The sequence below is a fragment of the Solanum tuberosum genome, unplaced genomic scaffold, assembly GCF_000226075.1.
Source record: "Solanum tuberosum cultivar DM 1-3 516 R44 unplaced genomic scaffold, SolTub_3.0 scf00382, whole genome shotgun sequence".
NCBI lineage: Eukaryota > Viridiplantae > Streptophyta > Magnoliopsida > Solanales > Solanaceae > Solanum > Solanum tuberosum.
Genome location: NW_006239306.1, coordinates 257,188 through 270,995, shown reverse-complemented (window position 1 = coordinate 270,995; position 13,808 = coordinate 257,188). Strand labels below are relative to the sequence as shown.

At 30.8% G+C, this 13,808-nt stretch overlaps 1 protein-coding gene across 1 annotated transcript; it reads left to right on the top strand.

The window, feature by feature from the left end:
- The first annotated feature begins 6,266 nt into the window (after positions 1-6,266).
- LOC102600644 (uncharacterized) lies at positions 6,267-8,067 on the top strand. Its single transcript, XM_006362072.2, has 2 exons — positions 6,267-7,080; positions 7,834-8,067. The coding sequence occupies exons 1-2, from the start codon at positions 6,517-6,519 to the stop codon at positions 7,903-7,905; spliced, it is 636 nt and encodes a 211-aa protein (XP_006362134.1). The 5' UTR covers positions 6,267-6,516; the 3' UTR covers positions 7,906-8,067.
- Positions 8,068-13,808: the final 5,741 nt, after the last annotated feature.

The window sequence follows — 13,808 nt, the reverse complement described above, 5'->3', positions numbered from 1 at the left end:
ATGCAATTTACGCATTTTACGAATATATAAAAAAATGCATCAATTGGGTTAACAATTTTTTTTTAAAAAAAATATCGGGTTATCGATTCGATATTGATTTTTAATATTGTGTTATTGGGTAAAACAATAACTCAATAAGATTATACTCCAGTAATTTACTTCTTTTACTTATTACATAAATATTAATCTCAATATATTACTAGTTACTGTCTTTGCCCTTAAACCTTCAATTCACACTTCACATTATACAAAACGTCAAAACCTAAAATAATAATCACATTATTGTCTTGTCTTGTCGGTCAAATTTTGTTAGAGAAGTCATCTATTTGTTTTATGAGCATTTTCTAATTGGTTAAATAGAAAATCGAGTCATTAATGACCAAAATCGATAAAAAAAACCTTTTGATTTGGTTATTAATTTAGCATATTTAAAAACTGAAAATCGATAAACCGAACCGATCGATGCACACCCCTACTTAAACCTCACCACCCTCAAACGAGTCCTAACTTGAGACCCGACTTTCGACCCCCGCCCTAACCTGTAAGGACCCACTCCCGATTACAATCCCGACTCAGAACTCGACTCTTGACTACGACCTCAATCTTGATCAAAAAACTTTCTATCTCAACTCGGGACCTAATTTTCGATCTCGAGCGGGGACCTGACTTGTGACCTCAACTAGGACCCAAATCCTGACCACAACTTAAGACCCAACTCCCGACTCTAACCTGAGATCTAATCTGGACCTCTAATCTCAATTCCGAGTTGGGACCTAACTCCTAACCTCTAATCACGACCTGACTTCCAACCCAATCACTCGACTCCCAAGTTAAAGTATAGAGATGTTAAATGAAATGAAATTAAAGAATATATTTATGTATTATATCAAAAAATATTTATTTTATTTTATAAAAAAAAATAAGACAAATAAATTAAAATGAAAACGAAAGAATATGTTAAACGAGACTAAAGAACAAATCTTTTGATAGATTGTGATGGTAGTGTGTACAAAGAATGGACAAAGTTGTTGACGTATGGTTGGTGGACGCCCCATCACTTTTTGTAGAGTAGGTGAAAAAAAATCCAAGCTAACTTGTCCAATCCTACACTGAAAAGAGCTGCCATTTCCATTACGCAAATAGAATCCAAGGCAATCCATAATCAAACAAACAAGAAATTAAATAAAAACTTAAAATATTTTACTTGAACCGAATGTCTATATATTAAAAAGAAATATTTGTAGAATTGATGTGAATTATTAGTTTTATTTCTAAATTTTTGACAGTCTTAAAAATACTTATTAATTTGACCAATTGAACTTAAATACAACCTCAAATTTTCATACGGAAAAGGGCCAAAAATACCTCTGAAATACAGGAAATGGTCTAAAAATATCCTTCATCCATCTTTTGGTCTAAAAATACCCTTCTACTCATCTTTTTGGTCTAAAATTATCCTTCCATCCACCTTTTTGCTCACTTATACCCTTGCAACTAACAACCCTCTCTTTTTTTAAAAAAAATATTTATTATGTGTCATTTTCTTGTTGAATGAAATAAAAATTCACCTCTATTAATTTTTTTTCAAAATTTATCCAAATCAAAACGATATACTTTTCAAGATCCAAAAAATATATTTTTTTAAATATAGTAATTTCTATTTTCTATAGCTTTTTTCCAAAAAAAAATTGTTTTAGATAATTAAAATATTTTAAAAAATATTAGTCATGCCACAATTACAGGGACATATTATATTAATATAAATCCTAAAAAAAGGTTGTTACAGTTGATGCACCAGTCCAAGATTTGATCACTAATGACGCGGACGACAAGATTATTAGTCAAAAAAATTAAATGATCTTTTTTTTTTAAAAAAAAAAGATAGACATTTTTTTAGGATTTCTATTAATATATTACGTCCCTGTAATTGTGGCATGACTAGTATTTTTAAAAATATTTTAATTATCTAAAACAATTTTTTTTTGGAAAAAGCTATAGAAAATAGAAATTACTAGATTTAAAAAAAATATTTTTTGGATCTTGAAAAGATATATTGTTTTGATTTGGATAAATTATGGGAAAAATTAATAGAAGTGGATTTTTATTTCATTCAATAAGAAAATGACACATAATAAATATTTTTAAAAAAGAGAGAGAATTGTTAGTTGTAAGGGTATAAGTGAGCAAAAAGGTGGATGGAAGGGTAATTTTAGACCAAAAAAGATGAGTAGAAGGGTATTTTTTAAACCAAAAGATGGATGAAGGGTATTTTTAGACCTTTTCCTGTACTTCAGGAGTATTTTTGGCCCTTTTCCGTTTACAATATGAGTGAAATATATCTCTAAATTCTAGTCAAGTTTAGGAGTGTTTTCAACGCCTCTCTCGACTTTTTATTAAAAAATTCATGCTCCAAAAAGAGTTTGAGACCACTAGTTATGACATGTAGATCAAGGGTGTATCTAAATTCAATTAGTCAAGTAGAAGAGTATTGTTAAAACTGTCAATATATAGTTCGAGAACGAAACTAATAACTTACGTTAAGTTCAATATGTCTCGCTATTGAAAATAGTTTTAAGTGTAGGGTCTGCCTTCACACCATTTTCCACAAATTTAACTTCTGAGATTATATTGACTAAACGATTATTATTGTTATTTTATTTTGCTTATATTATAGTAATTGGGCGTGAATGGGTTAAATATATTCCCAAATTATCAAAATGATATATTAATACTCTTCGTTATACTATTGAGACACCATAACTTTTGCCGTCTAAAAAGTGGAGCACTTATATCCTTCACACTAACAAACGGACACATGTCATAATCATGTGCATCTATCCAATATTTTAGTTAAAACTAAAAAAACTCACCCCTCTATTATTTTCGATAGTTCGGAGATATATTTATATTTTGAAATATCATCAAACTTATTTCTGGCTTGACACGATTTCCAAATATTATATTTCAAATATATTGTAGTCCAATTAATAAATATCTTACACAATAAATCTAAGATTTTGTTTGATCATATGGATTAGTTAGTGTATGTTTTACCAGATGATATTTTAATGATATTTGTGCAGTCAGATATTTAAGCAAGATCTCATTCATACAAAAATGCAATCATTCACTAATTAAAAAAATACTAGATTTGCTTGTTGTCGGTTGGCCAAAACATACTTAATTATACTTAACAACATGTTAGTGAGATATATTTTTTTCCCATCAATTCCTTCCACACTATATTAAGAGAAAATAAAAATAAAATTATCATCATCAAGCATCATGCCATCTTATTATAGAGAGTCAAAAATCACATTCCCATAATTAATTACAATATTTATGTTTTAATAGTATCTTTGACCGACCTTACAAAATATACTTATTTAGTTTTAAAAGTAGTTTTCTATTAAAAGTGGTTCATAAAAAAGTACTTTTGGAATATAATTATTTGTGTTTAATTAGATAATTCAAAAATTAATTTTATCAATATAGAGCAATAAGTTGTGTTTGCTAAAATTTCAAAAATGCTTTTGAAAATGTATTTTTTAGCTTCTTAAAAACATATTTTGCTACAATTTAAATCACTAGTACTTTTTTTTCCTAAAAGTTTGAGCAAATAGCTAAATATAAAATAAGCACTTTATTATTATTTTTATTTTAAGAAAAAACAGTTTTGACTTCACAAACTTGACGAAACAAGTTATTACTTGTCATCTTAATTTATATGAAATTATTTTTCAATGAGTTCTAAATTAATAGTAATATTTTCTATATTTAATATAATTTACCGAAGGAAAGTGTACTAAGGACGATGAAGGGAATATTGATAGTAGAGACACACATAAGAAAGTGATGAAAAATGTATTTACATAACCTTTTGATTGAGGGTGATATTCAAAACCTTGATAGTTATAGGGGTATCAAGCTACTAAGCACACTATAAAAGTTCAGGAAATGATAGTCAAAATAAGGGTTAAGAGGGTTATGTCTATCCCAAGAACAAATTCAAATTCATGTTGAGGCGATCGACTACAAAAGTCATTCATCTTGTAAAAAAGAACGATGGAATAATATAGAGATATAAAGAGATACTTACACATGATGTCATTAACCTCGAAAATGCATACGATAGAGTTCTTAAGGAGGTTTTATAGCGATGTTTGGAGACTAAATGCGTACTTGTAACTTACATTAGTACACGTAAAATGGACCCAAGACCCAAGAATAAGGATAGTGGGAGGCGACTCAATACTTTCCAATCATGGTAAGGTTGCATTAGGATATCAATATTTAACCCATTTATTTTGCCTTAGTGATAGATGAACTGAGGTGACATATTCAAATTAAAGGAAGGTGTCGTGGTATATACAATCCGTAGATGACATAATATGCATCAATGAGACACACTATAATTAATAATAAGTTGAAAATTTGGAGACAAACCCTATAATCAAAAGATTTTATATTAAGCGGGACTAAAATATAGTACCTGAAGTGCAAGTCCAACGACACAACAAATGAATCGAAGGTGGAAGTGAAGACGATACACAAGCCATATTCAAGAGAAGAGATTTTAAGTACATTGGTTCTATTATTCAAAGAAACATGGAGAATAATAAGGATGTAACATACATTATTGGAGCAGAGTGAGTGAAATAGAGGCTCATATCTGAGGTACTGAGTGATAAGAACCTGTCATCAAGGCTTAAGGATAAGTTATGCATAGTGATGGTTAGACCTACATTGTTGAATGATGCTTAATATTACCCACACATCAAACGGTGACAGTAAGATAAATGAGGATGACCAAATTAAATGCATGCATAGACATATTAAGAACGATAAGATTAAGAACGAAGTTATATAGGACAATGTACGTATATGAGTGGGCTTCATGGCACATAAAATGAGATTGCAATGGTTGGGGCATATAAAGAGGAGGTGCATAGACGCACCAAGTAAAGATGTGTAATATATTAGCTACAGATTTTGAAAGAGCTAGATATATATACACCAAAGAAGAACGATGGAAGGTGATTAGACATGACATGACACATCTCAACTAGCTTACTGAAGATATGATCCTTTATAGAAAGACCGGTATGAAGGTCGATAATTAAGGTATAAAAATAGTATGTAGCCGAGTGTTGTCATACTTTTATATGGGAGAGATATGGGGTGAGTCTCCTCTTCTCACTTTTTCCTTATCTAGTTGTATTAGTTATTAGTCATGTAGTATCTTATTCTTTAATTTTCACTACTACTTGTTGCTTCATTTTTTTATGACTTATGCGTATATCTTGCTATTTTGTTTTTGTTATTTTTCTTTCAATCATGCTTTGATTAGACTTCTTTTGAGCCAAGAGTCTTTGGATCCAACCTTTTCACCTCCACAAAGGTAATGAAGGTTTGCGTACATACTATCAAAAAGTATCTATGTACATACTATCAAAAAGTATCTATAACTTATTCAAGACTGTAAACTTTTTTTAAAAAAACCTTTATTTTGAAAATTTCATAACAAGTTAAATATCATCATATATTTTAAGGCATGAGAGAACTAGTCATGAGTGTTTTCAAAGACCTTTTTGACACAAATTTTGGGGTGGGCATACCAAATCCGCTCTGAGGCACAAATGAAAGGCGTAGATCCACAAGGAATAAGCTCTATAATTTGGGGCATCAAGGGCTTAAAAGTGTACACTGCGAGCTTAAAATTTAATTTTTATTGTTTAAAAGTATTTTTGTTATAAATCAAGTTTTTTATTATTTGTGCAATGATAATTATACTTTTTGCTATCGTGTTGTAGTGATTTTTCCTAAAATTTATAAATAAATAAAGAAGCTCTCATAGAAAATGACAGTGCCATAAGTATTTTTTTAGATGATTATGCTTCAAATTGATAGAATAGAGATTCTACAATACTAAGTTTTTAAAGCAACTTTATCTATTTTTTGTTATTGCTCTGACACTCTCTTAAGTTTTTTTCTTTTAAATATATAAACAATAATCAGCACAAGTATTAGTCGAGGGTGAAAAGAAATACTCCATAGATATGAAGATGGATGGTGATTTTATTTTAAAGAATATATTGACTATTTTATCATTTTTTATATAATTAACTTTCTCAAATAATAATTATAATATTTTTCTATTTTTTTGACAATTAATTTATGAAAAAATTATTTATTTTACGTAAAATTATAAAATTAAAAATACATAAAATATATATTTCATAGATCAATGAACTTATGCCTCATATTTTGAGACTTACACACTTAGCTCCATTTCACATCGCCTCGTGAGTCGTGATCATCCCCGCCATTTAAAACATTGGTATCATTGTCTTCAAAGACTTCATTATTTTCTCTGCGTAAAGTGATGTAAAGGTGTGTCCTTTTCCCCCCCGTGAACAAAACCATCAATAGTCACCATAAAAAAGAAAGTTGTCCTTCATTTTCTTCTTTTTTATGTAGAAGAAATATTAGTACAAAATAAAACACCATCCAATTATGTCTAACATAGAGCAAAGTAATTCCACCACAAAACTTCCTCTATTTTTAACACCAAAATCCATGAAATTGAAATATTCACCTCATGATTATCATCATCAACAATATTCATCAGGTGTATTAACTCCACCAATTCACACTTGTTTAGCTTCTGTTCCTTTTAAGTGGGAATTACATCCTGGTAAACCTAGACCTTATTGTACTGACATTATTATTTCTACCATTTTTAATGATCAACCTAAATTCTTAGAGCCACCTCCTAGGTTTTACTACTTGGAAAAAATGACCAAAATACCCTCCTCCCCTAAAATAAATAATGTCCTTGAGAGAGGGCAACTTGGTACTCTAGTTCTTTATAAGAATGATGATAATAGTACTAATAATAATGTGCGTAGAAGAGGTTCTTATTGGTGGCAACAATGGTTTGCTAAACGACGTATTAAGAAGGAAATTGGTGTCGGTGGGGGTAATTTGGTCATTTCATCTTCATCATCAGATTGTGGAACTGGCACTGGACTTGAAAGAAATGGTTACTTCTCCGGCATCTCTCACTCTCACATTTGGGTAAGTTTTAGAGTATGCTTTTTATTTACATTTCCGTTTCTTATAGAATGAGTTTTTTTTTAAGTATTTGAAAATGTTAAGGAGTAACTTTTAAGTCAGGTATAATATATAAATATGATACTTAACTTGCGTTAACTAACAATTATGACCTTTAACATTGTGTGTGCTTAAGCAGATATTTAAATTTGTATAAAATTGAATAAATAGACATATTTGTGCTACATGATAATTTTGTGTCTTACGTGTGTTATGCCATGTAGTACACGTGTCTACTAGTTCAATTTTATACAAATTTAGATGTTTATGTGCACATTCAAAGTTAGAGGACATAACTATCCGTTAAAGTCAAGTTAAAGTTCATGTTTAAAAAAAAAATTAAATGTTTTTGTTGTTTATCAGACAATTAAATAAGATATATTAATTATAAATTTGTTTGCTTAACTTACCAAAATACCCTCCTAACGCCACTGTCCACAACTACTAGCAGTTGTCGGTTTGTTAATTCAATCTTATTCACTGATCTTTAACTTTAGACAGTAGCGACAGACAAGATTTTATAGCTAAACAACAAATATCTTATGCTAATTATATTTAGTTATGAATTAGCGATAGATTATAATTTTTTTTAGATATTTTGAATTAGTTAGGGATTACTGACATATTTCGTAGCTATTCATATTTTCTAATTAATTTTTTTTTTCCATTTCCTTTTTGGTGGTTCTTTAAAATTGATTCATGTTTCAAAATATACAGGCTTCCATGTACAAGGGTTTCAAGAATGTCATACCTTGGAAGAGCAAAAAAAAAAAAAAAAGTGCTCATTAAAACTCAAACATGATAGTAATATCTGAAACTCCTTTGTTATATACTATGTTATATATGTAGTAGTAATAATATAATAAAAGCATAAATTATATATGCCCCCTCCTCGCTCTTGAGATGTAATCTACAATATTTAGTTTAAATTAATTGCAACTTAACGTATTAATTACTTTATAATTTTGGTGCTGACTGATTTTCTATTAGCCATCATCGATTATACATTAATTAACAAAGATAATGTGTATATATATATATATTTGAAATTTTTTAGAAGTAGTATGAATTTATAGTAACGACACTACTCGTGTGTTCTATAAAATATATGTTACTAACTATATGTTACTATTAGTAACGATTTGACTTTAAAATGTGACATGAATACTCTGCTAATTAAGTCCCTTCCTCGTAACTTTAACATGATAAATTTCATTTATAGAGTTAACTGTATAGACGATGACATGTTTAGCTAATGCTTAGGAGTTTTATCTCCATCTTGTATATGGCTTAGGTCAAATTGTGAACTTAATTGTATGCAGAGGTTAGGCTCCACCCCCCCCCCCCCTACCCTCTCGATCGCCTTTTGACTTATCAATTTACTACCCTCGTGGGACTTATTAAAAAAAAAAAATCTTCACGTCACATGTTCAAACTATCTCAATCTTCACATCACATGAGTTGTTTGGTTGATCCATAATGTCAGACTCCTGGTTTATTTATTTTGTCTTTTCTTATTTCAAAATATTATATATAATGAGTATTTAAAAATATTATATATAATGAGTATTTAAAATTTGTATCATTTACTCTTAGTCACTTTTATCCTTGTACCACCAAATTTTGGAGTTGCACATATAATTTTCATATTTATGACTTGAGACGCCTTTATAACTTGTAATTGTTTTCTTAAGTATGATTTATTTCATGCGTGTAATTTATGGGATTGAAATTAAAAATTGAATTATGTCACCTATGGATTGGATCATGACATTACTCTTTCTTGAAATCTCCCCCACATGTGTGCTAGTCTGTTTGATAATTCCTTTTATTTTTTTAGAGTCCAGAGTCCAAAGTTGAAAATAGTGGCAGAGTCGGAAAATTCACAAAGGGTGTCTAAGGGCTAAAGTGAATCTACTCTTCTTAAAAAGTGATTTTTTTTGCTACTAGTGAGATTTGAATACTCGAACACTTTAAGTTTGTGTGTAGTGCCTGAAACCACTAGGTTACATCATATTGTTGTGTTAATATGGTATCTAAAATATGTTATTTAGTCGTTTTGTTTATCATTTTACTTGTATATATGATATAATTTTCCAACAAATGGTCTTCAATTAGACACCCTGACATAAGGGTAGCTACGCCACTGATTGAAAAGGTCTTTTTTTTTCCTTCTAAAATGTAAAAAAGGCCACTTATTTTGATAATTAACCAAAATGGACAAATCATTTTGGTTAATTATACTAAATAAATGTTTAATTACAACACAGGATAAAGACCATCCAACAAAATACACTACCTATTGCTCAGTCTCCTATTGTACAAAAATATCCTCTTATCTTATTTATTTATTTTTTAATATATTTTTTATAGAGCGTTTGTTGGTCACTCTAAAATACAAAACCAAATGAATCTCAATTGTTTATGAGTTTGCAATCCACAAAAATCAAAACTGAAGCAAAAATCTTAAGAAATAAAGAACCGCTAAACAATTTATATGACTTATTTTTCTTTTTAATCAATTTAAAAAAGAATGACATATTTCTATATTAAATAGTGATTTAACTTTAAAATGTTCATTTTATCTTTAATGAAATGATTTATAGCCATACAAATTTCTATCAATCATTTTAGACCATAAATTTTAAACGGAAAAGGGTTAAATATGCCCTTGTACTATAGAAAATAGTTTAAATATACCCTTCGTTATACTTTTGGGCCAAATATATCCCTTCCGTTATACTTTGAGCCAAATATACCCTTTATCCGTTATGTGGGTCCTATTCCTAGAATAAACATGGGAAATGTTGAGATCAAGTTTAAAAAATCACATCATTTTTATCCGGTTATACCCAAAATAACTCACTAATATACTTTCTTGCTAAATCCATCTATAAGTCACACAAAATCAAAACGAATTGTTTGTCAAAAAAAAAAATTGTCAACTGATACATAAAAACTCATTTTATAATTATTGTTCCCATTTTTTCTCTAAAATACAGAACATTAATTTTTTTTTGCGTGTTATACTTTCTTGTTGAGTTTATCATCTGAGTTCAATGGTGAAGTTTTTGAAATTTCAATTAAGGTGGTGCTTGAAACTCCATCGATTTGAATTGATGTGCTAAAATTAGAATGCACATTAGGTGGAGAAGTTGAAAATTATTGCTATTGAAGTGATCAAAACTGATTTGAAGAAAACAACTTTTACATTACTCCATTGTTGAGATTTGAAGCTTTGTTGGGGTTGGGCTATGGGTTATTTTTGTTGTTGGCAGGGACATAAATTATTTGGGTCCTTCTAATTAATCTCAAACCCTTTATGTAATTACGTATTTTGGGTATTAACAAGATAAAAATGATCTGGTTTTTTTAAAATTAATCACAATCTTTCACATGTTTATTCTAAGGTTGAGATCCACATATTTAATGGATAAATGGTATATTTGGCCCAAAAGTATAACAAATGGTATGTTATCTTCTGTATTAAGGTTAGCAAAACAAAAACATTAAAATAGATGAAACATACAAAAAAAATAATTCGAGTCCACAGAACCCACTGTGTTTTCTTAAGAAATTTAATCCCCTCAAGTACCCGAGGTTGCAGATTAATTCCTCCTAAGATAAAACGGATTAACCTATTAGAGAAGTAGCGGTACCTCAAACTTTAATAATTTCAGCGAACGCAAGAATAGTAACGAGGGTACACACAGACTCAATCGATCGACAATTTGTTTATGTAAGAAAATGTACGTAGAGAGGAAAAATTTTCAGTGTTGAAAATCGAAAAAAGAGTCTCTACTTATAGCCACTTGCAGCAAGGAACACGTCTGTTCGAAAATGGTGTGAACGCTTCTCTTTAGACATATCGTTCCAGAATGTTGTGTCTTTTGGGAAAAATAACGTCTTTTCGGAAGGAACAGGTCCCTTCAGAACAACGTTACCGTTACACGCGAATTTCAAAGAAATCCCGTTATGCGAAATTAATTATGTTAATTAACTAACATCATGAATTAATTTATAAGAGAAAGGAAATCAATTAATGAGATTGATTAAATAAATTTTGTCGAAAAATATTATCAATCAATCACTTCATTTGCCAAATCCAAATCCAAAACCGAAGCTGAGCAAGCGACGACGACGACTGCGCGAGGGGGGACCTTCTTCTTAACCTTTTAAGAACTAAAGGAAGTGTTTCATAATATAAGGACAATAATTTTCCTTTCTTCTACCAATATGGGAAAATTATTTTTCATTTGCAATTTGCAATGACTTTTCATTTTCCCTCCAAAATTAGTTCCCACATATTTCCATTTTCTCTTTTTATTTCCTATTCACACTTTGCTAAAACCCAACAATCCCCCACATGAATGGGGAATGACTATTGTTAAAACATATGCATGCAAAACTTGTGTGTCTCGTAAATAAGGGTTAATCGCATCTGGATAAGTAGGTTTCTCTTTAAACTTTTCGTAGTGAACATATATCAGATATACTCGGTCAATCGGTAGATTTGACATCTTTGAACCATCGAGCTTTAGTGTAAACCTAGACAACATAAGTCACACAATCAACCCTTGAACTGTTTTTGGTTCTCATTGTTTTGTTCGTTTCAGCCATGAACACGTCTTGGTTAATAAGTGCTTAGTGAACTGGCCTTACCGGATTCTCCTTGAAGCGGCCTACACTTCACACTTACATAGGTGGTTTCTAACTGTGTTATCCTGTAGATACACTATTTGATATACCCTGTATCAAACTTAGAAACCATTAAAAAGTCCTTATGCCTTTATCCTGGTTACTGAACATTGTCTCATCATGAGAATGGATCATAAAATAATTTTTGACAATGTTGAACCGTCATCTATGGCTCTGTTTGATCTCCTTGAATCTAGATCTTGGGATCTCTAGTCTTCTAGGTAGAGTTACCGTCACGATGACTTGTTCTCAGCCATAGTCCCATTCCCGTTGATGATCTCTCAACTCCCTCTCTAGTTAGGCCTTTTGTAAGTGGACCCGACACATTATCCTTTGACTTTACATAGTCAATTGTGATAATTCCACTAGAGAGTAGTTGTCTAACAGAGTTATGCCTTCGTCGTATGTGACGAGACTTCCCATTATACATAACACTTCCAGCCCTTCCTATTGCAACTTGACTATCACAATGTATGTATATAGGGGCCATTGGTTTGGGCCAAAACGAAATATCTTCTAAGAAATTTTGGAGCCAATCAACTTCTTCATCTGCCTTGTCTAAGGCGATGAATTCAGACTCTATACATGTTTGTTTGGATGATTTCCAAGATATTGCTCCTCCACCAATAGTGAAAACATATCCACTCATGGATTTCGTTTCAGTTGACCCAGTAATCCAATTTGCATTATTATATCCTTAAAAAACTACTGGATATTTGTTGTAATATAAAACATAGTTTTGAGTGTCATCTAAGTACCCCAAAACTCTCTTCATTGCCATCCAATGATTTTGATTGGGATTACTTGTGTATCGACTCAATTTACTTATAGCGCAGGCTATGTCTGATCGTGTACAATTCATGACATACATCAAACTTTCCAACACTATGACATAATCCAATTGAGACTGATTTTCACCTATATTCTTAGCAAGATTAAAGTTCACATCAATTGGCGTTTTTTCCCTTTTGAAATTTAAATACTTGAACTTTTCAAGTACCTTTTGAATATAATGAGATTGAGACAATGCTAGACCGTTAGGAGTTTTGTGAATCTTAATTCCAATATCAAATCGGCAACTCCTAGATCTTTCATATCAAACTTGCTAGTGAGCACATTACATTAGCAATGTCCTTGCTCATTATCATCATGTCGTCCACATATAGGCATACAATGACCTCCTAATTCGGAGTGTCTTTAATGTAGACACATTTATCACATTCATTGATTTTAAATTCATTTGATAACATGGTTTGATCAAATTTTGCATGCCATTATTTCGGTGCTTGTTTTAGTCCATAAAGTGACTTAACAAGTTTGCATACTTTCTTTTCTTTACCGAGAACTACGAAGCCCTCAGGCTGTTCCATGTAAATCTCTTCCTCTAGCTCTCCATTTTAAGAAGGTGGTTTTCACATCCATTTGATGGATTTCAAGATCGTATACTGCAACTAGGGCAATTAACATCCGAATTGATGTAATCCTAGTCACTGGCGAGTATGTGTCAAAATAATCAAGACCTTCTTTCTGTCTAAAGTCTTTGACAACAAGTCTTACTTTATATTTATCAATAGTTCCATTATCTTTCATTTTCCTTTTGAAGATCCATTTTGAACCAAGGGTTTGTTCCTTGGCGGAAGATCAACTAACTCCCAGGTATGATTGCTTAAGATTGATTCAATCTCACTATTGACAGCCTCCTTCCTAGAGGTTGTGTCGCTAGACAACATAGCTTCCTTGAATGTTTGAGGCTCACTTTCAAAAAGGAATGTTACAAAATCAGATCCAAATGAAGTAGCTGTCCTTTGATGTTTACTGCACCTTGGACTCTCTTCATTAAGTTCATTCTCTTTTGGTTCTTCTCGAGGTCGTTTAGACCCCTCACTAGATGACTCAAGTCTAATTTTATACGGATAGATATGTTCAAAGAATTCAGTATTATCTGATTCCATTACCGTATTGTCATGAATATTCGAATGTTCAGACTTATAAAT